Genomic DNA, 27021 nt, shown 5'->3' with positions numbered 1-27021 from the left:
TGTTTTAACGGTATTAAAATTATCTCTAATGACTTTACGTGACAACGACTTAAACGATTTCACACTTACAATAACATGTGGACTTTTTGCGATGTTCACTCTGTTACTAATCTAGCGCGGGGCGCCATTTGAGTTTAATTAGCAATACTATGTGTAGGTGTGAGTTTTTTTGTTTGCACGTTTGCACATATTTTCCATATCTCTATGAGAATAATTACTTGTAGCTTAATGTAAAAAGTCATGAGTTTGATAGTTTGACTCAATCGAGTATTTAAAAAAAAAGTTTTTTTCGCACTTTAAGGTCGAACTACGCCATCGTACGGGTCTTTATTCGCGAAATGTTATAATTTTGAGATGTACTCCTTTGTTATTAAGCGAATTATTTTATGCATGTTTTTAACAAAAAAAATCAAGAAATGTATTATAGATATGACCGTTTCGAATGTACATAGTGTGAAATTGAGATATACTGTGGTTGAAAAATAGCTTTGAGCGATTATAAATATGGTTGAGGAAAGGTGTGAAATCAAGAGCAAAAAACGTTGGAAATTAATACTCAATTAAGTTACTTTATTACAGAAACGAGATTTAATATTTTCAACAACAAAAAATCAGAAAAATAGTGCAAATTCACTACAACAATAAAATAATTGGTCCGTTACTCATATATTTTCTTTTCCAAAAAAAAAAAAAATAATTGGAAGTGATTTCCTTATACAGTGGGGCACATAATTATGTAAACGGCTAGAACTTTTAAGAGGTTATATACAGTTCAACTCTCGACAGAAGCGTCAGTCTTGACAAAACGCTTACGTGGAGTTCCCATATTGAAAGAATTACTTCAAAAGCCACAAGGGCATTCTTTGCCTGCACACGGCTTTTTGGTAAGACATGAGGACTAAACCATAGAATGACCTTCTGAACATTCACCACAGTTGTGAAACCCATAGTCACTTATGCATCCTTAGCATGGTGGCCCAAGGTCAAGCAAAGAAAAGCAGTAGACGAATTAAACAAACTGCATCGCCTGATATGTGTTGGTATTACAGGGGCTATGAAAACATGTCCTACTGATGCATTGGGTGTGCTCCTGAACATATCACCGCTTCCAATCTTGATTGAAAGGGAAGCTCGCTCGAGGGCTTTATGATTAAGAGGTATATCTGAACTTAAAAGTGGGAATATGAAAGGACATTTAAAGATCTTAGAAGACTTCCTACATAGTCCCATTCTTCATAGGGATGATATACTATTATATACTCTTCAGGAACTTCCAAGTTATAATTAATGAACGCACAGACTGGAGAAATAATTCTATCACTTTCAAACCTGGCTCTCAGCTATGGTTTACTGATGGGTCCAAATTGGAAAATGGTAGAACAGGGGCAGGAATCAATGGGTCTAAATTCAAAAAACCGATTCCGCTGGGACTCTACCCAACAAAATTCCAGGCAGAAATACAAGCCATTGAAATATGTGTGAGAGAATGCCTTAGCAAGAAAATGAGAGGTACTCACATCTACATACTTTCAGATAGCCAAGCGGCTCTAAAAGCCCTTCTATCAACAACTATCACCTCTAAATTGGTAAATGATTGCAAAACCTTCTCAACACGTTAGGAAACCTCAACATAATAACACTAGGCTGGATTCCGGGACATGAAGGACATGAGGGAAATGAAATGGCAAATATGCAACTTACTGGTCCTGAACCTTTCTGTGGACTCACAAAAAGCCACATTAATGAATTCCTTAGGAAATGGGAAGAAAGGAAATTTGCTGCACACTGGCTAAACTGCGCCGGTCAGCGTCAAGCCAAACTATTCCTAAGTCCCAACAAAGGAATATCTGACAAGCTACTCTCACTAAACAGAGTAGATTTGCGTCTTTTAACAGGATATCTTACAGATCACTGCAGCCTGAGGTATCATCTAAATAATATTGGTCTATCTGAGACCAAAGTCTGCCGCTTTTGCGAAATGGACATAGACAGCTCAGAAAATGTGCTTTGTGAATGTCCTGCGTTGGGTAGACAGAGACTTCATCACCTTGGTGGTATCGTAGTATCTCCATGTAATCTTTGGAACAACAAACCTAAAATTGTGCTAAAATTTTTAAAAAGCCTAAAACTCTAGGGTTACAAAAATAGGTCTTTCACAATAGATCAGCTCTGGTGGCAGTGCGTAATGGCCTTCTAATAATAATAATACAGTTAGAATTAAAAACAAATCGATTTTTTTTTTTCTTATTCATGTCCATTATGTATTTAAGAATTTTTTTTCCTTGTTCACTTCTCTCGGGAGCATAGGGCCTCGACAAGACTCTGTCTTGCGTTGGTTTCGTTCATCTGTTTTTGATTTCTGACAGGGTAGGTGATTAGCCTGCCGCTACCAGTCCTAAGTAGTGGGAATGCCCACCTGTTGTTGCTTAGGAACAACGCCTTCATACTGCTTAAGAATACACACAGAAAATATCGTTCCGATGAATATTTTCGAAGTTACACGCAAACTTGAAATGGCATTTCAGAGTGCTTATCAAACTTTAAACGGGTTTTTCTCAAAATGATATTTTCAAAGTCGGTGACCAACATTACACGAAAACGCCTAAGCCGATTAGTCTCAAATTTTAACACGAGCTTCTTAAATATATTTTTTAGTAATGAATCGAAGATTTTTTATCACCGATTTTCTCTCTCAAATATATTTTGTAGTAATTAATCAAAGATTTTTTCTCACCGATAAATATTTTTTTTTATAAACAATTTAAGACCGAAATTTGGTCAAAAATCGAGGTTTTTTTTTTGAGAAACCGCCATTTTGCCAAAAAATTTATTTTGCTTATCCCTTCGATTAATTACTAGATTTAACATTACTTTAACGAAATCCGTTTGATTTTTTAATTTCAGAGGATCCAGTTCAGAGATATAGTGGTCACCGCAAAACGTCTTTTTTGAGGGGAGCTCCCGGAGATCAGCTGTAGCTCCTTCCCAAATAAATATTTTTACTGATACTAAGTCTTAAAATATAGCTAAAATATAGTATAATATGTGTCCAAATTTTTAGATCAATAAATATAAAAGTTTTTTCAGAAAAAATGCCCCTTTATTCAATCTCACCAACGCTAGTTACGTATACGAGGTGGGGTTATTAAATAACGAGACGCCGTAAAGCATTTATTTTGATTCCGAATATAAGAATGAACTTATTATCAACTTAATTATACACCTCTCTTTCTATCCTTCCTCCTTCATGGCTTCGCAACAGTGCTGGAAGTCTTCTTCTTCAACATACTCAAATGCTTTTTCTATTAATGCGAATTTCTCCTTAGTTAACCCTTTCGGTACATCTTTTTATTGCGCCATCCAAAAAATCAAAATTTTTGTCTGAGTAATTATTTTAGGACCAATAACAATACAAATAATTTTTTTTTTTTTTTTTTGTTAAGTGATTGTTTTTTAATGTTGCCATATGGCAACAAATGTTGTGTATTCGTTTCAATCGCAAATAAACTTCTTCTGTAATCTAATGCAAGTTAACACCTTACGAGAAATTTGTTGCCATATGGCAACAAGCTTAGTTTTAAAAATTAGCACAGCTTTTAAACCTGCTAGCAAAAAAATATTTATATGCCAAATACGGATTGAACATTTTTCTATATACTTTATTCAAAAATTGTTGAAAACATTTGCCCAAAATGCCTCAAAAATCTAAAAACGCAAAATACAAATTTCAGAGTGAAGTGCTATATGCCAGAAGGCTTTCTTTAAAAATGTTGTATTACCGATATATAATGGGCGGTTATTATTTATTTTATTTCTGTTTAACCATTAAACTTCAATTTTTGAAAATATGTAACAAAAAAGTTGATATTTTTTACAAGAGAGTGTTGACGGCCTTTTAAAGTTTACTGTTGCCATATGGCAACAATATCGCGAAAGGGTTAACAGATAGAAGTTGCACGACAAAAAACAATAACAAACAACTCTAATCCGTACCGCAGAATACGACTATTCGATTTGTTTACAGAAACGAATGGCACTGCATTTGAAATATAGTAGATGGCTTCATGCTAAACAGCTGGTGTCGCTAGCGGCTCTGCTATAGCAACTAGCAGTAGCGCAAATACTACTTTTTAGTTGTACAGAAAATATTTCTTGTTACTCCATTCATGAAGATGATAAGTGTAATAGTTTTTATAGCATTATGCGCAGACTCCAACTTGCATTCCTGGGATATTGAGAGTTGGTTGGTTTGTTCATAAATTTGTATATTATAATCAAATTTTAAAATATAAATTTATATCTGATTGGCGTTCTTACAAATATTTAATTCAAAATTAGTGCAATCAATTAATTTTTTCAATTTACTAAATGGAAATATTTTCTCATAATTAAGTTTTCTTCTTTTGCGCACTATGTTTACTTAATTATGTTTCCACTCCACAAGAATCCCGTTTGCAGATACTTGTAGTTATCAGCCGATATAAAAATAAGTAAATATACCTGCATATATGTATACCAATGCGCAGCAATCTACTTACCCAACAAATCCGCTTCCAAATACGGCACACAAATTCACTGGCCTAAATGCTTTAACTGCACTCACTGCTGCCACCCACAACAAGCCACGAAGTAGCGACGACTGCGGTGTTGTTGGTTGGTGGTAGAGTTGCTGTTTGCTGGTTGCGTAGCCTGAGGCGGTGTAGCCTGGTGGTGGTGGATAAATCGAACAACGCGTGAGTTCATAAAAATTTTTGTTTATTGCCGATATTTGTTCATTTAATTTATCATTGAAATGATAAATAAATTTAGCTTTTCACAACCAAATCTATTTACAGGTGTGTGTATGTATGCATGCATGCTATCAGCCGGTGATACCGCTATACATTGCCTGTCGTATTGTTATTGTTATTGTTGTAATTGCTATTAAGTGGTTATGCACACGACGGAAGGCAATGAGTTCTGCGCCTTTTTTCAACTTAATTTTATTTCTTATTTTCAATTACATCAGTTTTGTAGTCGAACCCTGGCGGCATTAGTCACTTACTCAGTTAATCTGGGAGCGAATTGGTGCTTGAGTGAATGAGCTGGCACATACTTCGGGACATGTACGAGTACATACATATGTATATGTATTGCACAGAGGTATGTATAATAAAAACTGAAGTAACAATGAAATTTTAATTAAAAATGCCGGGCACGTTGGTTTGATATTAGCAGCAAAGTCCACGTTTACAGTAACGGACAAAGAAATAGCATCTTAGCGTTTAAGGCTATATAATCAATGTTCATATTTTCAGCACTTCAAGATATATATTTCATATATTTTTCTATTAGTACCTAATATGTATTTTAATTTTATTTTGTTTATTTCAAGTAATGAAAAAAATAGATAATTGGCGCGCACACTTCTGTTAGGTGTTTGACTGAGCTGCTCCTCTTATTTGTGGTGTGCGTCTTGATGTTGTCTCATAAATGGAGGGACCTACTGTTTTAAACTGACTACGAACGGCAGATATTTATATGAGGAGCTTTTTCGTGGCAGAAATACACTCAGAGGTTTGTCATTGCCTGCCGAGGGGCGACCGCTATTAGAAGCGTTTTCTATTATTTGCTGTTCATGCACGGAGATTCGAACCTCGCACTCCCGAATGGTATTCACGCACCAACCAATTCGGCTACGGCGGCATTAAGTAATTGCATTATAAATAAATTGTAACCTAATTGAGGTTACATATTATTCGCACTGGCGTAGAAGCTTGCATGTTTATATAATATTTATTTCATTTATGTTATTAATTCAATTTTATTGTATTTTATTTTATTTTATTTCATTTCAATTGATTTCAATTTAATTCATTTTATTTCAATTCATCTAATTCTGTTTTATTCTTTTTTATTTTTTACTAATCTATTTTATTTTACTTTGCTTCATGTTAAGTAAATTTTTTGCCACGAAAGGCATTAAATAATCTCATTCAATAGCATCCCGTATAAGGAATTTGCTTTCTTGCTTATTCATCGTGTTTTCTTTTCTACACTGTCCTCAGCATATTCATAAGGTTCCGTGTTTTTCTCAAACTGTTGTTCTCAAACTAGGCGAATATGTAACATTTTCTACACTCTGCGTTATCTACCGTTCTATCTTCAGCGTTGTCCATCAGATTTTAGTTTATCTGTGTGCACAAGTTCGTCAAATTAGTTGTGCGAAAACTTTAATTGTTATCAAAAATGGAAGTTAATCGTTCTATTTTATTATATCCAATATATAAATTATACTTTGTCGTATTGCCTTTATTGAATTTCCTTAATCTTTTTTTTTTTTTTTTGTTGTCAGATTAATAAAAGGCTCTTTGCTTTACTATGCCGTTTCCTAAAACTAATTCTATTACAACAAATATAGCCCTGCGCTGCTACTGGTAGCTGCTATCGTTGTTACTCGTGCTGGTATCGCTATTGCTGCTAGTGACTAGGCATAGTTAACACACGAGTAATTGCTATTTTCGCGCAACTTCTGCACTGCAATTACTCAGATGAATGTTTACTTTCAGCATAGAATTTCATTTATCAATGAAAACGTTGGCTCAGCAATTCATGGTGGTCGCTATGAGCTTATGATCAGCAGGTATTTTATAAAATATTCTATTGGTCGCCATCTAGGGTTAACTTGTACATACATATTATATTTTATATATTAAATATATAAACCGTGGAAATTTTGATTTTTTCTTGTTCTATTATTATATGAAATACGTAACATCTTCGCAGAGCGTATGGCAGTATATTGATAATGTTTTTAGATGTCGTTTTTTGAGAAAAGAAAACAACTTTTGATCAGATTTTTCTCATTTTCAGTATAATTTTTAATTAAGACCCGAGTGACTGATATGTGTACCGAGTTTCGTTGAGAAATGTGAATTTTTCTGTTATATACGCCGACGGTCGGCGTCCTCTCGTCATTCAAAACATTTCGATTCTAATTCCCTTAGACTGTTACTAACAACAGTTATGTGAACAAAATTATAATAATCCCGTCCCTGATGTGTACGAACATAAAATTGTGCATTTCTTATTTTTTATTGATAACTCTCAAAAATCATCATCAAATAAATCATTACTGATCACAAAGGGATATATAAAGTCAAAGTGTTTTCGCAAAAAAATGTATGTATGATATATATTAATTATTATATATATTGAAAAAATAATATTATATAAACGCTTCCTTTCCACTTCTAATAATTAGCCAGTACAACAACCAAACAGATTCTCCCATCTCTCTAAGCCTTCCTCAACTCATGATATCCATGACACACACCGTCTGCTTTTTATCTCTCTTACTACCCGACCAACGCACTCTGATCACTGAATGCCAGTGATTTTATTAAATTTTGCGCACAACTGTGTATTTCAAAGCACAATTTTCTATTTTCTGCTACTGAAAATTACTAAAACACTTGTGTGATTATTGCTTTTTCTAATTTACATACAGATTTTTCATTGAATAATTTCTATGCAAGCACAATAATGCATTTTCAAGTATGAATTTTTAAGGCGGACTTATATGTACGAGTATTGTATTTTCTTTTATAACCAAATAATACTAACATATATTTATAATAATAACTGAAGGGCGCATAGAAACTTGACACTTTTAGGCCAAACTGCTCCTGTAATAATTTGCATTGTAAGATTTGATTTTTTGTCAACAAACAATCACATTTCTTGCATTTCTGCTTGTTGCAAAGAAACTTTAAAAGTCGAATACTGTTGAAGTTTAAATTTGCGTTTATCCAAATTTTTTAATTACAATTTTACAAATACTTTCGATTTTCTTTATTCGCAAGTGAAACAAAAAAAATGCTAAAATAGCTGGGCTGTCTAATTTACTAATCTGAATGCTCTCTTTAGTCAGCATACTGAGATTTAACAGAACTTTTGCAACTCCTCAGGGGATTTTTCGGAGAGGTTACTGGAACATCGAGCATGTGACCGTTGATTGCGCCGCTGCACAATAATTTAGGTAAGAAAGAGCTGTAGAGATGAGCAAAAGCTGTACTTCAAATTTCTGAGATACTACTCTTTAGAGAAGCTACGAGTATATAACCCAGGTACTGCATCATTTGGATGGTTGAGTGGTAATGTTCTGGTATTATTAAAAGAGTTGGAATTTGTGTTTCCAGCCATCACAATGGGTATTTGGAGCTTATGCATGCCCCTGTATTTCGCGGGAAAACTGTTAACTGTAACAAAATGAAATTTCACATGAAACTTGGAAAAACCGCTACTGAAACTCAGTGTGTAAAAATGAATATTTATGACGTTCACGTGTTTTTTAATTAATAGTCGAGAAGGCATTCAAAGCAAAAGTAATTGGTTTTCGTGATTCATTTTATTGTGCACCTTCTTTTCGTGACTTCCTGAAAGTCAAATTATTAAACAAACTTCACATTCTTGCTGAACTCGATTAGAGAACAAGGAGGAAAACGACCCGAATTATGAAAGGAGAAATCATGGACTTTCTACAATACGCCAGCTCATTCTGTCGCAAGTGGTTTCTAGCTAAGTACAGGGTATCGATACTATACAAACCGCCTTATTAGCGGGATTTTGTGCCGTACGACTTCTATCTGCTTCCTGCGCAAAAAATTTACATTAAAAATAGTTAAGTCTGAAAGATTCTCATGGAGCCTTTTAGTGATAGAGAAGAGCTTTATATTGGAGGCGAACTTTTGCCAACTTTTGAGTTTCAAAAATCACCACACGTGGATAAAAGCGTTTTAATACACTAAAAGCTTTTAAATCAAAGAATTCTTTTACAATAACACAAAAACTATTCCTCATAACGATTGTGTAAAAAATGTGTATCTACGCATTTAAAATATGCAAGTTATAGGACAAATTAATTTCAAAGTCTATTTTCTGATCAACTTCAATTTGTGGCCATAAAATAGGCTTCAAGCATATTTTGAATTTTGATAAGCGTTTTTTCTACCGATGTGACATTTTAAATCGTCTGGTATATTCAACGCGCATAGAATAGGTAGAAGTAGTAAATCAGCTGATTTGATAAGTTTCCATTTGTTTTGTCTCCAAGTTGCCAAATTTTGTTTGAACTACTCTAAACCGTTAATATTTGTTTATGGATTTTGATATTCTAGGGATCATAAGCAACAGTAAAATACATTGCCTTTGTAGCTTTTACTCTCCTGCTACTACATTACAATTGTCACAAGAACAATTTTCATTTTAATCCGTTTTTTTCTTTTTGTGTAGCATTTACTGAAATAAGGGATAAAAGGTTACGAATTTTGCTCTTAGTATTCATTACGCGGCCGCCGTAGCCGAATGGGTTGGTGCGTGATTACCATTCGGAATTCACAGAGAGGTCGTTGGTTCGAATCTCGGTGAAAGCAAAATTAATAAAAACAGTTTTCTAATAGCGGTCGCCCCTCGGCAGGCAATGGCAAACCTCTGAGTGTATTTCTGCCATGAAAAAGCTCCTCATAAAAATATCTGCCGTTCGGAGTCGGCTTGAAACTGTAGGTCCCTCCATTTGTGGAACAACATCAAGACGCACACCACAAATAGGTGGAGGAGCTCGGCCAAACACCTAACAGAAGTGTACGCGCCAATTGTTTATTTATTATTCATTACGCTGAAAATACGTTGAACTTCTGAATTCCAGTGCAGAAGAAAACGCTAAAAAAGCCCTGAGCACTAAACCATTTTTTGTTTTTCTTTTTTGATTTCTTAACTTTCAAAAATTACTAAGTCTACTGTTAAGATCATCTACTTGCAATTATGCTCGTACATATGTACGTATGCACCAAAATATCAAGAACGACGAGACCCATGTCTGCCCGCCCGTCAGTGCATCCGCCCGTTCGTCCGTGCAGACGATAACTCAAGTAAAAATTTAAATACCTGAACATGTGACAACATGATTTCAAAAATTTAAGATAAGAAACAAAAATCACGGTCATCTCCTATGTATAATATTTCGAATTATAATTTTCACCCGTCCGACAAGCGCAGTTTTCGTTTTTTTTTATTTAAAGCTCCTCTCTTTTGTAGTTTTATTTATTTTTGCAAATTTATCATAAGACACTAATACATATTTTTATTATTGTTCTTATTTATTTCTTTTTTCCGAGACATATTATTCCACGGATAATTAAGAAATTAAGCTACTGGTTATTATATTTTGGAAATGCTAATTGTACTATAGTATACTAAATCCTCATTCAAATCAATTGAAACAAAAACATTGACTTTTTAATTATTAAACTATATATATATATATATATACATAGTAATAATAAAAAAAGTTCCATTTAGCTTGTAAATTAGAAATTTCCACAAAAAAGGAAAGCAATTAATTCACTCATAATTTTTTGCTTCAAAATACTAGCAATTTTCCCTCCCGCTTTATTTGAAGTTGCTGTGTATTTGTATTTTTATTGCTTATTTATTTATTTTTTATATTTTGTTGCACATTCGTACACCATCGCCTTGCTACATACTATATATCAACACTTTCGCGAAATACAATAATTTTTTAACCAGTAGGTATGTAAAGCAAAGTTCATCATGAAATCGATTTTCACACCTGCTTTAATATTGTTTACCGATAATGCCTAAACATTAGTCTATTTTTTATAATGCATTCATTTTCAAATTCTTGTATTTTCCGCGCACACTCCAATCAATTGGCTAACCGACACAGCCGCAAGCGTTCAATGAAACGTCCGCGCACTTTGGCTGCTCAATGAAAACTCCAGAGCGCTCAACGCCAAACGATATTTCGTACCTAGCAGTCGATGGCTAAAATGAGACCTTAGCCAGTAATGAACACGGTGGCTAAAAACTTGTAAACGCTAGTAAATATAGTAGGTATAGTACTTTACATGCCCTGCAGAGAAATGCACTTGTACTGAACTCAATGTTGAGAAAATATAGAATATTTTGCATATCGCGGTACACAAGAGGAATTCATAGAGGGCGACTTCGCTAGGGCAATAGCAACATTTACATGTATAATATAATATTTGGTTTTTACAATATAGTTGTTCGAATGTAAAATTTCAATGAGATTGTAAATAAACAAATAAGGCAACCACAATGGCACTGCTTCGTTTGACATTCAAACCGGCAAATCGCAAGAAAAAAAAAAGCAATTCAGTTGCTATAGGAAATTCATCTAATATGGATTCGCCTTGGCGGTACTGCCACTCGACTCCCTACGAACTGGACAGAATCAACCGTTTAGTTGCCTTAATTGGAGAGTTTTTTTATTTTCTGTTTACAAACAATTTTTTTTCTTCCTACTATCTTCTTTGTTTGCATTAACATAACTAACTTATTATTTTAGTTTACAAAAAAGCTTACTATTTCGATACTCTTTACTTAGTTCTCTCATACACCTCATCTCTAATAGCGTCATGACAAAATAAAAAACATTTTTCACTTCAACCTGCGTAATCTCGCATGATGGAAAGAATAATGAGATGGTGCCAAGCTGGATTTAATAAGGTGACAGCAAGGCGAATTTATTACAGGTGACAGCAAACACATATAAGTAAAACCCTACATGTATTTGTTGTTGCGTTTGGTGCAAGCATCATGTCAAAATCAGCAAGCAAATGTAAACATACGAATGTAGACATACCAATACATACAAACAAAGCATATCATTTTGACATAAGCCATACCTACGGCGAAAAATTCAGCTGGGTGAATGCTGTCACCCAAGGTGGATTTAATAAGGTGACAGCATTCACCCAGCTGAATTTTTCGCCGTAGGTATGGCTTACGTGAATGCTGTCACCCAAGCTGGGTGAATGCTGTCACCCAAGGTGGATTTAATAAGGTGACAGCTGAATTTTTCGCCGTAGGTATGGCTTACGTCAAAATGATATGCTTTGTTTGTATGTATTGGTATGTTTACATTCGTATGTTTACATTTGCTTGCTGATTTTGACATGATGCTTGCACCAAACGCAACAACAAATACATGTAGGGTTTTACTTATATGTGTTTGCTGTCACCTGTAATAAATTCGCCTTGGATGGTGCCTATCGTGGTACCGTTACTTTGCTCTCAGCAAACTTGACAATGAGTGACGTCGTATTAGCACAATTGGTGAGCAGTATGACCAGATTGCCATTTTCGTAACTTGATTTAGCATTTTTTTTTTGTTATTTAGTTTCGGAGTTTTTGTTCTTTCTTCATGACATTTTTCTAGCCTGTTCTAAATTAATTAAAATGTAATGTAAATAATTTTTTAAAAATTAGTTCAATCACAACTCACATCAAATCGCTCTCTTGCTACTGCAGTGTTGCCTAGCTTTGGATAAAAAAATGCACTAAAATGCCCTAAAGAGAATAAATAAATGTGTTATGGTTATTTACATATTAGTTTATTAGTTGTTTGTTAAGAGAACGACTTTTTCTCTATATTTGAGGTTATGTAAAAGTGTCGTAATGGTTTCTACAGTATTTTCTGGTATTTTTTGTTTAGTTTTACTATGAATACACACCTATGCCCTATGTCCCACGAAGGATTGAGGACCGGAAGAAACGATTACACCTCTATGGTTTTAATTCACATTCAGTAAAACTAATAAATTTCCATTATCACTAAATCTTCTCAGAGTTCCACCGCGCAAAAATAAAAAAAAAATTTTCTAATTTATTTTTAAAATATCAAGCCTCTTCTATTCGCCACTTCCCCATTTACTAATGTATGCTCTATTAACTTAACGAAAAATTCGCATGCGAAAGCAACAACAAAATTATCGGGGAAGATTCGCCGGTAGCAAGTATGGTTATACCTCATTAAACTGGTATAACTCACTTTCTTACAAACAAATGTAATTTAAGGCAGCTCTATTCCAACGTTGCCAAGATATGTTCATTTATACCAGTTCCTTCATCTATTCGCCACTTGCTAACTCTTGCCAAAAAGATGAGGCCTATTGTAGCAAACCTAGAAACTTCGCGAAGCATACCGGCAATAAAACCGAACGAATGAGAGACCAAAATAAAAACATGAATGTGCCTTGAAGCGAGACAGAACTCTCTAGAAGATATGAGCTACCAAATCTAGAAATTACGACAGTTATCAAGCACGTATGATAAAATACAAGGTTACGCTTTCCGAATTCGCTGTGTCATCAAGCTCCATGAATTAACACACAAAAGGAGGAGGAAGAGTAGGCGGAAAGAAGAGAAACTACAAAACAAAAGAATCTACCAAAAAAGCATGGACTCCCCCGCCCATGTCAATCGCGGACTCAACCAAAACCTCCCCTGCAAAAGGACTGTCATAGTAGCTCTGGACCTAAAGAAGGTTTTCGATATAGTCAGCCACTCCACGCTACTATATGAAATTCTACAGTCGACCCTCCCGCGAGGCTAAAGAGATGGTCCTCGAACTATTTGAGTGGTCGGCATTCATCAGCTATCTTTCGAAATCAAAACTTAAAAGAGAGGAGGATAAAGTAAGGTGTACCGCAGGATGCTGTCCTTTCACTCTTGCTTTTCAACTTGAGCATCTCGCAATTCCTTCAACCACCACAGGGAGTCTCACTGGAATCCTATGCTAACGATTGTTCGATAATGGCGCCAGGAAATGACATCCATAGCTTGTGTTCATTGTTTTCCGAAGTGAACGTTGATGTCGCTAGCCGAAAAACTTCAGCGAGATCTGATCTATTCACATTCCACATCAAACCTACTCAACTAACCGCCCTCTCCGTTTGGACCCAAGCTATCGAAACAGTTCTTTTTCTGGGGCTACCGTTAGATGAGTTTGAGAAAAACGATCGATGACTACTGTTATAGCAATAAAAAAACAAAAAAACAAAAAAAAAATATACGTACACACACTTTCTTTCAAACCTGACGTCAGACTTATCAAAATTGCGTAAAATAAAGTAGTGGTTCACAAGGGCGCAAGCAAATTCGCCTTGGTTCTACTCCAGTTGCAAGGCGAATTGATTAATGGAGGTGGCGTCATTAAAAAACAGTTACTTTATTTTTAGCGATTTTTACTAGTCTGACGTTAGTTCCCTTTGCAATACTAAACAAGCGAACAAAACAAACAAAAGTAGGGAAAAGGGCATTTTTGTGAAAATTCAGTGAATAGCTTGGTATTATTGTGATTTGTGAGATTCAAACCAACGAAGTGCCGCGTTTTGAATTGGTAAAGCAAAAATGAATATAAAGTCCCAAATTCAAATTTTTGCGTTTTTATGCGAAAGACGCCGTGGCTAGAAAGAGTGTGTGTGTGCATATATAATTTCTTGTGTTTGGTTATTTCTTTGCTTTCGTCTACTTCTCTTCCCTTCCCTTTGTTTGTTTATTGATGGACTCTTACGACACGGCGAATCTTCTTTTTTCCCCCATTAATTTAGAACCGTTGGCAGTGCGGTTTTAGTTAGCAACTCTGTTAACAGATGAGAGGGTCGGAAATACAAACAAACAGAACTATTTATAACAACAGGATATCACTTGCGAATGCCGGGAATTTTAATATTTTCTTACTTTGGTCAGTTGTTTTCGTGTGGCACATTAAAGAAACATTTGTAAAGTTGAGATATATCCTGGACTTATTGGAAACTGAAAACACAATTAAATACAAAAAGAAAGGTCTCTCTAGTTAATATAAGCGCTACAAGAACTGCCCAAAATTGTAAAAAAATCGATGTGAGCATAAGTAATTTGTGTGTTACATGTTGAAATTTTTTGGCACTGTCTTTTAACAATTGTGCATCTGTCTATCAGATTGAAAATATTCATTTGAATAATCTTACAACTGCCATCAAAACTTGCAAAGCAGTATGCGTAAAATACTTTTATCTAAAATAGCTGTGGAACATGACGCCGCTTCTGAGGAGTTGATGGACACAACTGAAGACCAATTTAAATATTTTCGTTGGAATGGTAAACAATGGAGGACCATTTTCCCCTTCCCCACACTGATACTCACAGAGAATTATTCATTGGAAAAAGAATGGAACCATTTTGTTTTTGTTGAAGTTTCTGCTGATAATTTTTTGTCGATTTCCTATAAACCAAGTGAAATGCCGCCCAACAAAGTACGGATGACACTGGAGTTTTTATTTGCAAGTATTTTCACAAATTACCCGAAACCAATAGGATATGAAAGTTCTCTTGCGTTTTTTGAGGAAGATGAAGATGCAGCTGATAATGAGCGTAATTTAATGCAAGAATATGCCACCACTGCACTTTATGATGCATTGTATCAGAAACATCTTACCTTACGGCCATTAAGTGAGCCCACACTGCCAACGTTGCCCGAATGTTTCCGTCCAACTTTGTGTGACTACCAGGTTCGTACGGTGCAATGGCTATTGAAGAGGGAACAAGAGGTTTCATGTTTTCCTAATTACTATATGCACCTGAAGGCAAAAGATGGTAAAACAAGTTTGTATAAGCATTTATTAAGTTGGCACGTTCAAGAATCTGAACCACCACCCATTGAGTTGTCACCTGGTGGCATACTCGCTGATGAAATGGGTTTAGGTAAAACCGTAGAAATGCTGGCACTAATTGTACTGAATCCGCGCAAATTGCAACTACCCGAATATTCAGCACTAAACTTTATAAATTATGAACCAATAGTTAAACGTAGACGTCGCTCAGATAACCTATTTTGTATTTGTACACGAAAATCCAAATTAAAAGTGCGACAGTGCATAAGTTGTTCATTACTACAGCACGAGAACTGTGTAAGTCGCTTTGATGAGAACGATTTTGACGATAAGGAATACATATGTCCTAGCTGCTGGTACGTCGCTACACAAACTGCTCTATTGCCAGCTGCCACCACATTCATTGTGGCACCAAGCACCATTAAAACGCAGTGGCTATCGGAGATAAAAAGACATATCAGGCCGACGCTTCGGGTTTTCGATTACAATGAATTGGCGGCAGCGAATTGGGTTAGTCCTCGTCAATTGGCGACCTACGATGTGGTTCTTACCGATTACACTGTACTGCGTCGGGAGATTTATCATACCAGCGCCTATGTGTCTGAGCGCGTGACACGAAATGAACAGCGTTCGATGAGGCGTATTTCGCCATTGCTAATGGTGCAGTGGTGGCGCGTATGTCTCGATGAAGCGCAAATGGTCGAATCGAATACATCAAAAGTGGCAGCTTTGGTGCGACAACTACCGGGTAAATTAAAAATGAATAAGTGAAAAATTGAATATTTTAATAAATACTTACTTTTCGCAGCTGTGAATCGATGGGCCGTCACTGGAACGCCCATACAACGTAGTATTAATGATTTGCGCGGCTTACTGGAATTCATCGGTTTCAAAGAGCCGCTGGCAACTGAAATCGGTTGGAAAGCTTTGATAGATGAATTTGTGTTGCAACAAAATGCCGCAGTTGACTGCGAACATAAGCAGCTGACACTTGTTGATGTGCTACAACGTTGCATGTGGCGCACATGCAAGTCCAAAGTATCCGCCGAACTACAAATACCGCCGCAAACAGAAGAAGTGCATCGCATAACTTTGAGTAATTTAGAGAAATTGTTCTATACTGAACAACATGCGTTATGCGAGAGCAGCTTCCAGCATGTGCTGCAAAAACATTTGGGACGCGCTGAGGTGGTACTAAAAATATCACCAAAAATAATGGACATGGTAAGTAAATGCCAAATTTTTCTAAAGTGATTGTCTAATCAAAAACGTATTTCTTGGTGGCAGCTTTTACAGCCGCTGTTGAAGATACGCCAATGCTGTATAATACCGGTTGTAAATACTAGCAGTGGCCATAAGAAAAACTCGGCAAACGTGCTGCAGAAACAATTCCTTCAACCTAAGGACTTACATGCGCACCTAAAATCCACTAACGAAATTGAATGTAAAAGCGAATTGCGCACAATGGCTTCCTCGTACAATGGTAAATATGTTGAAAATTATAGGGATGAGTGATAATAATTTAACATTGCATTAAAAATGCAGGTATGGCAGCCATCTACTTTATACAAGGCAACTACGAACAGGCGATTAAAAATTATGAAATGGTTCTTCGTTTATCGCGCGACTACAAAGATATAAATATAACGTAAGGAAGGAAAGAAACATTAATTCAATGCTTGGTTAATTAATATAATCCTTCTTATCGTAATATAGTGTCGACAGTTTACTCCAAATCCACGCGCTACACAACATCCAACAGGCTTTCTACACTTCACCCTCCAATCCAAATCAAATGTCTGCCGACGTTATTGCTAAATACGAGGAGGAATGCAGTGCTTTGGAATGGAAATATCTTGAGCCGTATGCTGCCAGGATGAACGCCATAGCAAATTCTTGCTTAAGCGCACAAGAAACTCTCACAACACTAGAATCAACCGTTGAAGCGCCACTTCTAGACTTCATCAACATGCTAACCAATAAAGTTCTGATGGAAAATGAAAAACTATCAATTGCATTATTGAATCGTTTTCATGATGATCTCGTCACTGCTCTCCGAGGCAATCCAAAAATGGAGGAATTGGAGAGTTTATCGGGCATGTTGTATATATTGGTTATATGGTATCAGAAAGTGTTGGCAGCACAAAAGCATCTGAATGAGGAGTTTACAAATTTGCAGTTTTACACAATGCACGTTTGTGCGCGCGCCAAAAAAACGCCCGCGATTTGGCGTGAGATGACTCAATTTATAAGCAGTGTGTCTGAGTGTCACCTCAGTGAGATACTTGTGAGTGCGGGAAAGGATAATGACAGTTTTTCTTGAATGTATATGTATGTATGTTTATTTATCTTTGCATTGCAGGATGACAAGAAAGAGCAAGAGAAAGAAAAGTCCAGTAGAAAGTCGAAGAATTTAAAAAAGGTTTTGTGTAAACTGTGTCAAATACGGAATGCACTCAATGACTACGAGTGTCTGCTATTCAACAAGGTAGTCGATGAAAGTAATAATATGACCGAAGGTTTGGAGAATCCCTCCTTTGAAGTTGCGCTGATCAAAGGTATGAAATGACTATACAAATATGAGGCATACATACATCATATTTTACTGTAAATTTCAGTGTTATTTACATTCCTACGCACCAAAGCTGGTTTTCAAAGCCACACCCCTCAAATAGAAAAGCATTGGGAAGCTATAGAATGTCGCCAGCAGCTTTGTAAGAAACTTATCAAGTGCTGGATAGAAATTGAGTATACCGTCAAGGCCTACGACGAATTGGATATGTGTAAAATGCGAATTTCTTTGGCGGCAAATGAAAAGGAAAAGACACATTTCAAGCTGCTGGATTACGAGGTAATTTATTTAATTGTTATAGCTATCACTTTTATATTCATTGAATTTTCATATATCAAAACCAAATTGCACATAAAACATGCATTTACTTAAACGTAATTAATTTCTCTTGCAGCTGGATGCCACTTTTACGGAACAGCAGATGAATTTGCTGAATGCTCAGCATGAATTTGCCATGAAACTTGCGCGTCTAAAGTATATAAAGCATTTGGAAGCGGACGCTGCGACTGGGCCGTGCCCAATATGTCAGTCTGAAGACGAAAATCTCGTATGTCTGCATTCAAATAAATAATATTTCATTTTAAGTAATTATATTCCGTTTTTATATAGCTTGCCGTACTGGAGTGTGGACACAGTATATGCCTCATCTGCTTACGAACCATACGGCAATACAACAGCCATCAAAAGATATGCTGTCCAATATGTCGGAATCAACAAAATTCAGAAAAGTAAATACCCATGCATTGTATCTAAATTGCATACGATTTCGTATGCACTTCTGGAAATTACATACGATTTCAATATGCACTCTGGATTACTATATCTGTATGGTGCTTTTTACATTTATTCTCATTTCGTTAGAATTTATTACGTTACACGCAATGCCACATCGCTGGCTGAGAATCCCATACAAGTCGTGGGTGACTTTTCATCTAAAATAACATGCATCGTACGTTTAATCTTGCAGCTGCAACATAAGCATGTTAAAGACGTGCAACCGCTGAAGATTTTAGTATTTTCTCAATGGACTGAAATTTTACACCCTATTGCCACGGCTTTAGCGCAGAACGGCATACGTCACCGGTTTAACTTGACCCCGCAGACTATCGAAGACTTTAAGGTAGGCACCGTTAAATGTGATTGTCTAATTGCTCATAACTCTATCATTAATTTCGAAAATTTTACATAGAATCCCCAATTGGGTGTTACTTGTTTGCTGATGCCCTTGCGTAGAGGCTGCAATGGTTTAAACCTAATAGAGGCTACTCATGTTCTTCTTGTTGAACCAATTCTTAATCCTGGTGAAGAAGCGCAGGCAATTGGACGCGTGCACCGTTTCGGACAAACAAAGTATTTATTCTGTCCTTTTTTATTTTTATTTTTATATTTTAAACACAGTTATTCTATTTTTTTATTTCAAGACCCACTACCGTTCATCGTTTCATCGTTTGCAATACAATTGAGGAAAATATATTCAATGTCGTAAATGCTGGTAAACAATCGCAATCTAACTGGGAATTCAAAAAAATGTCAGTTGAAAGTTTGCGTAATTTATTTCTATTAAAAAATGATGTTAGCGAAGAGTATACAACCAACACTGATGAGCGGATGTGACAGAAATGTGTAACAATCTTACAATAGTCGATCGTATCCGACTCGCATTTGGGTATGAAAATTACCTGAGACGTTATATCGTTTGTATCGTTTGTACAGCGCTTTTTACGTTCATATCCCGTTTTAAATTTCTTAAACCCTGCGAAATACGAATTTGCCGGTCAAAATAATATGTGATTTCATTATAAGGTCATTTATATATGTACATTGACAACTACATAATGCGGTATATTATTAACACGAGTTTCAGAGTGTAAAACTGCCAAGAACAAGATTTTCATTAAATCCATAACACTTTTGGGTGAATGAAAAAATCGAACCGCACACCCTTACAGTATTTATGTATATGCATAGACAATGCATTATTTTTGCTAACAATAAAGGAAATTATTACTTCCATCTCTACTGTACTTAAAATTGGTTTTTTATATAATAGAAAAAAGAGATTACTTCACATGCTGAGTGTTGGTCAATTATGTATATGTATATTTAAAAATTAGGCTACAACTAAGCGTGAAAGTTGATGGAACTTAAGTTTCCACGGCAGTCGGTGCAACGTTACCGGAAAGACTTGGATTTATATGCGGCCAAGGACTGTCGCAACAGCAGCATTCCCCGCTCAGAAAATACTTAGCTGCTACACAAACAACTAAAATAACGGAACTTTAGCACCGATTTTTAAATACTAGAATAACCTACAAACATGTTCGAAAGCTTTTCGTACTCGTCAGATATTAACGGACCACGTAACATCTGTACTCCCTTTCACATTCTCTATTTTTTCTACATATCTGATACCAACAGGTTTTTGGTCTCAACCAAGGTAGAACCTAGTTTCTAGGGATTAGGTTAAGGCAGTCACATAGAGATGACGGATGGTTGATAGCCCGTTTTGAATCGATGCTTCTGCAAGCACAACAAATCCGTACCCATTCAGTATTTTAAATGAAATCATGATGAGTATCGCCGAACACATTTTTCGATCGATTATCGAAATAATTCATAGACACCAAGTTTGTCCTCTGGCAAAAGTTCAAATTTTATTGATAACCCTTTCAAAATTAATTCAGAAAGTGACATGCAACTATGCGTTTGATCCCAATTTTCGAAAGCAACTAAACAAACTCCACCATACAAGAAACTCAACATACTTTGGTACTTGTATTTGCAAACTTCGTAATTTGCGCGACAGCTCAAAAACGCAAGTAGCCGTGAAAAATCTTATTAGATTTTATTTGTAAATTGTAATGTATTAGTTATTGTACGAAAAATTATACCCATAACCTTTACTGTAGAGTGTGTACAATCCCATAGAATATTTAGTGTATTGAGTGCAACAAAAAGGTGTAATAATTTTCAGTGCATACATAATTTTGGCGCAAACTGCGCCTTCTGTTGCCCCACCGCAGTTGTACAACAGAAAATCGAAACAAGCTTGAAGTAATCACAAAATGGCATTGACCGTAGTCAAATATCGCAAGCCTGCGGCTGGCGATTCGAAGGAGTCGGTGGCACCACATCCAGCTATATTGATAAAAAGTAAACTGCAGCCACAGTTGGAACAGCAACAAATTACAAAGGTAAATCAGGGTAAACGAAATGGAGCTGTTATAAAATGGTATGCAGCCGAAAGATTTAAGCTCTGGTAAAGTGATTGCGAATGTATGTAGTTAAGTTTTGGAAATTTTAAATTGCATAAAGATTCTTATTGAAAAGTGATTACATATGCACATATGCATATCTGCATGGTAGCTATTTTTGATGGGCGAGCTAAAAATGCCCTTAGTGGAAATCGCTAATTTGGGTTCAAATCTTTGCTAACTTGCGGTTTACAAATTTTTAACCCACTAACTTAAAGAATGCACTTGCAATTTAACAAGTTTCACGCCAGTTCGTATAAAATTTGTCTCTCAAGACGATAGACGATTGCGTAACCTTTTGCACTCTCCCCGTGGGGTGACCTGTAAGCAGCTGCTGATTTCAATATTTGTAACGTAAAATTTGTAAACATGTGTAAAAAACATGTAAAATTTGCTTTTTGAATCGGCTATAAAAAAAACTAATCAATATTTTTTCAAACTTTTTTTTTATTTTGAAGATTAAACATTGTCATTTATGAATGAAAAATAATATCGTTCAAATGACTGCCACGGCTGGCTTTACAGTAGGCCATTCGAGCAACCCAATTTTTAAGCACATTTTCGATTGTTTGGGCTCCAATTTCCAACTTCGATTTCGTGTTTTAAAGCATCAATCGTCTCTGGATGGTTCGCATAGCATTTGTCCTTAACGGTTCGCCACAAAAAATAGTCCAACGGGCTTAAATCACAATTCCGAGGCGGCTGATTGTTCGGTTTTCAAAAACGGTAGCCAAAAGTTCGAGTGTAACTTTGGCAGTGTGACAAGTTGCACCGTCCTGTTGAAACCAAATGTCGTCCATGTCATCCTCTTCAATTTTTGGAAACAAGAACTCGTTGAGCATGTCACGGTAACGCTCGCCATTTACTGTAACCGCGGAGGAAGAAGAAGACTCACCACTTTGAAAATAGGTTTTCAATATTTCCCAATTTTGTTCAAGCGTATAGCGTCCCATTTCGTAAATGTCAAACCTTTAAGTAAATTATGAACACATTTGACATGTCATTTGTGTTACCATTCTCAAAAAAATAGGTGGTTCAAAAAGCAAACGATATATGGCCCACCCTGTAGATAAACAAAAATTTTGTTTTCATGTAGTGTTGTTGTTTTAATTTTATGGATAACTAGGTGTGTCCATATTGTAATAATAATGTGTAATGCGATTTCAAATCATCAGTCAAAAAATTTAAAAATATTTTTTGTTTATTTTTTTATTTACATTGAGGAATCGTAAATGGTATTGATAGGAAAAATATATATTTTTCAGTTGAAGTTGAAAAAATAATAGACGTTCTCAATTCCAATCAAAGTACTGGAAAAAAATTACGTTCCTATCATTAGTTTAGAAATTACTTCTAAGGAATTGATTACTAATTACAGTTACGTTTAATTTGTAATTGATTGATTAATTTTTTTTTTAATTATTTATTTAGGTAATTATATAGTTTCAGGTATTTATCATAGTTTTACATTTTCGATATGGATGCAAATCAATGCGTTTCGGTCCCGATATAAATAATAAATAGATGTAATTCTATTAAAGCTTTCAAAGTTAAAACGTTTAAAAGAATTACGTTTAAAAAACCGTTTTAAAGTTATTAAAAAAAAACATTTCGTAAAAGTGGTATTTTTTACCACTAATTACTCATGCACTAACGCACCGAAACGCCGAATTCTTTATATTGTTCCTTTATATAAAAAGTGCCGTAGGCGAACGTTTTTAATATAAAATCGTCTGATTTGATGTATTAGAATATTATTTATATTATGTTATATTACATATATTGTATAATATTTCTATTTAAATTTAAAACCATGAAAGTTCCAACCTGCTGTACGGTAATACAATATTTTTCTAAATAGTGAAAATTTACATTAAAAAATCGCGGGAGTTTTTATTACAAAGTTTGCACTAACTTATGTATAAATGTGGCGCTCACCAAATTTGGCACTCAATATTGTAGACACTTTATAAATAAAATTGAATTGACATTTTATTTCAATAAAGTGGCAGTACAAGACATTATTTCCCAAAGTTTATGTTCGTCGCTTATTTTGTGCGTTAGTGAATGAACAAGTATATATATATATATATATATAATTGGCGCGTACACCCTTTTTGGGTGTTTGACCGAGCTCCTCCTCCTATTTGTGGTGTGCGTTTTGATGTTGTTCCACAATTAGTAACACAAAATATCAATTTCACAGAATGGTTTTTTTGTTAATAACTTTTGAACGGTTTAAAGAAGCCATGCTCCGTTCTATTATTATTAATATCGGGGCTGAAACGCATCAATTGGTATCCATATTGAAAATGTTTGCTCAAAGTTGGCACCATAAACTTGATAATTACCTTTATTTAATTTAAAATTTTAAAAAATATTCACTATGCGGGTTAAATATTTTTTGAAGAATCGGCAGCGTGAAAAAACGAACTCGACTGTACCCTCTGCTCACTGAAAAATAATGCCATTACTACCTGACAAACTTTTTAGCATTAATTTGGTGAAATATATTTTTGTATCAGGTAACTCATAATTTTTTAATTTTAATATGGCAACACTCAATCGCCGTTTTAATTCCTATATTCTACCTTTTCTGAGGTAGTGTACTTATTTCCTCTCCGTATGTATGGTTGAGATCGCTATATACTCGCACTGAATTCAATTCCTAAATTTCACTGACAACGCGTTGCATTTTAATTTTTTCTGAACCGCGCTCATTTTATTTTTAAGTTGCACGTAAGATTACTTATTCAAATTATATTCTGTAGCAGGATTTAATAAATAATTTGTGCTAGGAGTAGAAAGGCATTATGTATAAATAGGCAAGAAACTTGGTTCCAAAACGTGTAACTTGATGAAGGCGATCATTTGTTAGTAGCAAGGCCATATTATCAAAAATGTTGAAGGGTGTGTGGTTGAGGCTTTATTAAACATGCACTGCTTTATAAGATAAATATGTATAATTATGTATGATAACGCAAAATTTTGATAAAGTTTTCTAGGCTATCTGTGCAAAGGGTGTAACAAGTGCTTTTTCCATATAAATTACGTTTGGTGCTAACGTGCCTTATTGTCGTTTTCACAGAAACCTATAATAAAGCTGGGAACTGGCACAAATCTAATTATAAATAAAATACCCGCAACAATAAAGCCTGCCGTGATGAAGCGCAGCAGCACATCCGCTATCGGTAAGTTCCTAGTACAAATTCTTAAATACAGTGGCGAACTTTTTTTTTAAAATTCACTCTTTATATTTTACTTACAGAAGCTCCGTTGAAATCAACCAAATATTCATTGCAAACCATTGCCAGTGCAGGCACACCGCTTACTAGTTTTCAATGGCAACAGACAATTGGTGGTCCCGGTGGCACAACTATTACCACTACACCAAATAAAAAGCAACAGATTGGAGCTGCTATAAGCTCACTTCCACCCAATACAATTATACAGGCGAGTAGCGGTGGCTCTATATCGAACAGCAGTAATGTGCAAACTAATGGGGGAATTGGTACGACGATTACACCAGCCGGTAATACATTTAGTGCCGTGACGTCACAGGGTACCACCGTGCAAGTTCGTCGTCCAACTATTGTTATAAAACGCGAGGTGCCCAAACGCACCATTCGCAGTGTAACGCTTGAGTTGATAGAGAAAAATCCATATGTGCATCTGGGTGTGCTGGCTAATCGTTTACCGCTACTGAAGAATGTTATCTGCAATACAGCTAACGTGCCACTGCTAGATTGTTATGTTACATTGAAGAAGCTACGCCAAAATGAGGAATTTGCGCTGCTCGCCGAATACTTTGAACTGAGCGAATCTGAAGTTCAACAGGTCTTTGCACGCACTATTGTCAAGTTGGCGCGTTATCTGCGTTATTTGGTACGCTGGCCCGACAGCAAGAAGTACTACGATCGCCATAAAAATTTGCCTTTCGCATTCCGGTCGAATTTGTCGCACGTCCAGTCGTTGATTGAATGTGTGGAGACGGATATGCAACGCCAAATTCAAATTGATTGTAGCAATTACAAATTTATTCTAAGCATCACACCAAATGGTGAGTAGAGCAATAGTTGAACAAAATTTTAGTGCAATATACAATAATCTGTTTTCCTGCAGGCATTATTTCATACATTTCTGATGCTTTCGTTGGTCATCACGACGATCTGACTATATTTACTTCATCAAACTTTCAAAATGTTATACCGAAATACCTTTCATTGGTTGCCGATCCTGGTAAGGGTATACGTCGCAAAAGAAAGCCCAAACAGTCTTCGACATCCAGTTCAGTACCATCTACTGGAAATGCCGAAACCGATTCCACTACAGACTCTGCTGATGAATCAGCAGATGATATCGAAGTGGATGACGAGGATGATGGCCTAACACTCAGCCGATATGCAGCATCACGTGTGGCTGCTGAATTGGCTTCCCACCACACCATGAGCATTGTAAATAGTGAATTAACTTCGCGTAAAGTAAAAGACTTCAGCATTCCGACGATGCGTGTACGTGAACCGGTGTGCCGACTGCAAATACGCCATATGATCTTTTGCTTGCGGGAATTCAAGTTGTTGCAACCATATGCCATACAGGAGCCAATCATTTTTCAATATCTCAATGAGGTATTGACTGTAGCAGCGGCGTTTACAAATCTTCAGAGGTAGAAGTATTTCGGAAATGTGGTGGGAACGTAGTTAGGATATCACGAATGATGAAAGAATGAAGTAATCAAATCTTGTACACAGCATATGAATTTACGCTTAATGGATTAGAGGGTTGGCTTGTCGCATGGCATGCATTGGTGGATCAAGAAAAACTTAAGAAAGCTAGCGGAAGAAAACCTTAAGTAATTAATTTGCGGTTCATCGGCATAGTAAATCAACTCACCTCAACTAAAAAAAAAAAAACAAGCGGCTTCTTGCCTGTGCGAGCTTAGATTTAAGGTTTCTAGTTTTTAAACTATTTCTGGGGATTGTGAATAAAAATTAAGGCTTGCTCATTTGCTATAAACAAATTGTGTGAAATCAATGAAAATATTAGCGAATGCCCACATCAATGACATATTTTTTCGTAAACATTAGATTATACAGCACTTTACAATATAACAAAGCACCGTCAAGAATAAGCAATAAACAGCCGCATTAAAAAAAGAAAAACTAAAATTAGTTATAAAATATAGTTATTAATTATATAATAATAATAATAATTATATAATAATATACATATGGAACATTGTGTTTTTGGAAATTTAGTGAAGCAATTAAATGGCAAGGAAGATTGAAAGGAAAAACTTCCTACGGTGGACGAATTTAATTTATGAGTCATTTTTTTGTACCTCATTTTGACGATTTATTCATACGCGGCGTAAAAGGTTTAAAATGCTTTATAAATCGAAAAATCCAGGGACCGTAACTTGCTCTTTTTTCAAAAGAGTTAATAATATTAATAATAAATAATTACTACTTTCTCAACAATATGTTTAAAGTCAAAAAAAAGAAGCAATAATTTTACTTTTTTACAATCAAATATTTAAGTTAAAGTGTTTTTTTCGAGCAAAAATAAATGATCTGGCACGTTTTATTCTCGTGTCCGCAACTCAGATCACTGCAGCAGGCGCGTCATTTGCATTTAAGGGAGCACACCACTGTGAACGCGTGAAAATGATATGATTTTGATGAATTTTTTTCTATAAGTAGGGATGATTATTTGAGGATCGGACAAATTATAATTT

At 35.5% G+C, this 27021-nt stretch overlaps 3 protein-coding genes across 9 annotated transcripts in view; 2 read left to right on the top strand and 1 right to left on the bottom strand.

The window, feature by feature from the left end:
- The window catches only part of LOC128868554 (bcl-2-related ovarian killer protein), a 64120-nt gene extending 53228 nt beyond the window's left edge, over window positions 1–10892 (bottom strand). Inside the window, exons 1-2 of one of the 5 annotated variants that reach the window (XM_054110767.1) lie at window positions 10610–10892; window positions 4539–5053 (exon numbers count right to left, since the gene is read on the bottom strand). The gene's annotated coding sequence lies outside the window, so the exon portion shown is untranslated. Of the gene's footprint in view, window positions 1–4538; window positions 5054–10609 lie in introns of those variants that run through there. The other 4 variants (XM_054110769.1, XM_054110772.1, XM_054110771.1 and 1 more) reach the window with 4 other exon arrangements.
- Window positions 10893–14303: 3411 nt separating this feature from the next.
- LOC128866837 (E3 ubiquitin-protein ligase SHPRH) lies at window positions 14304–20049 on the top strand. Of its 2 annotated transcripts, none has more exons than XM_054107838.1 (12): window positions 14304–16206; window positions 16267–16682; window positions 16746–16941; window positions 17004–17106; window positions 17175–17745; window positions 17821–18016; window positions 18077–18309; window positions 18425–18577; window positions 18640–18758; window positions 18892–19150; window positions 19220–19380; window positions 19452–20049. In XM_054107838.1, exons 1-12 carry the CDS (start codon window positions 14844–14846, stop codon window positions 19642–19644), a joined length of 3963 nt encoding a protein of 1320 aa, XP_053963813.1. In that variant the 5' UTR covers window positions 14304–14843; the 3' UTR covers window positions 19645–20049. The 2 variants fall into 2 exon arrangements, with proteins under 2 accessions (XP_053963813.1, XP_053963814.1); XM_054107839.1 differs by having other exon boundaries at window positions 14307–16206; window positions 16767–16941.
- A 750-nt stretch (window positions 20050–20799) lies between these two features.
- On the top strand, window positions 20800–26225 carry LOC128866651 (uncharacterized). Of its 2 annotated transcripts, none has more exons than XM_054107547.1 (4): window positions 20800–21224; window positions 24373–24475; window positions 24553–25344; window positions 25407–26225. In XM_054107547.1, exons 1-4 carry the CDS (start codon window positions 21096–21098, stop codon window positions 25952–25954), a joined length of 1572 nt encoding a protein of 523 aa, XP_053963522.1. In that variant the 5' UTR covers window positions 20800–21095; the 3' UTR covers window positions 25955–26225. The 2 variants fall into 2 exon arrangements, with proteins under 2 accessions (XP_053963522.1, XP_053963523.1); XM_054107548.1 differs by lacking the exon at window positions 20800–21224 and adding an exon at window positions 23917–24023.
- Window positions 26226–27021: the final 796 nt, after the last annotated feature.

This window comes from Anastrepha ludens, chromosome 6 (assembly GCF_028408465.1).
Source record: "Anastrepha ludens isolate Willacy chromosome 6, idAnaLude1.1, whole genome shotgun sequence".
Classification (NCBI taxonomy): Eukaryota; Metazoa; Arthropoda; class Insecta; order Diptera; family Tephritidae; genus Anastrepha; species Anastrepha ludens.
This window is presented reverse-complemented; position numbering and strand designations above follow the sequence as displayed.

Bases quoted from the DNA above. Each gene is read 5' to 3' on its own strand.
- LOC128866651 (XM_054107547.1), top strand. From the start codon at position 21,096: ATGGCATTGACCGTAGTCAAATATCGCAAGCCTGCGGCTGGCGATTCG. The intron at 24,476-24,552 runs GTAAGTTCCTAG...TTTTACTTACAG, and splicing joins CAGCAGCACATCCGCTATCG to AAGCTCCGTTGAAATCAACC. The intron at 25,345-25,406 runs GTGAGTAGAGCA...GTTTTCCTGCAG, and splicing joins TCTAAGCATCACACCAAATG to GCATTATTTCATACATTTCT.
- LOC128866837 (XM_054107838.1), top strand. From the start codon at position 14,844: ATGCGTAAAATACTTTTATCTAAAATAGCTGTGGAACATGACGCCGCT. The intron at 16,207-16,266 runs GTAAATTAAAAA...TACTTTTCGCAG, and splicing joins TTTGGTGCGACAACTACCGG to CTGTGAATCGATGGGCCGTC. The intron at 19,151-19,219 runs GTAGGCACCGTT...AATTTTACATAG, and splicing joins AGACTATCGAAGACTTTAAG to AATCCCCAATTGGGTGTTAC.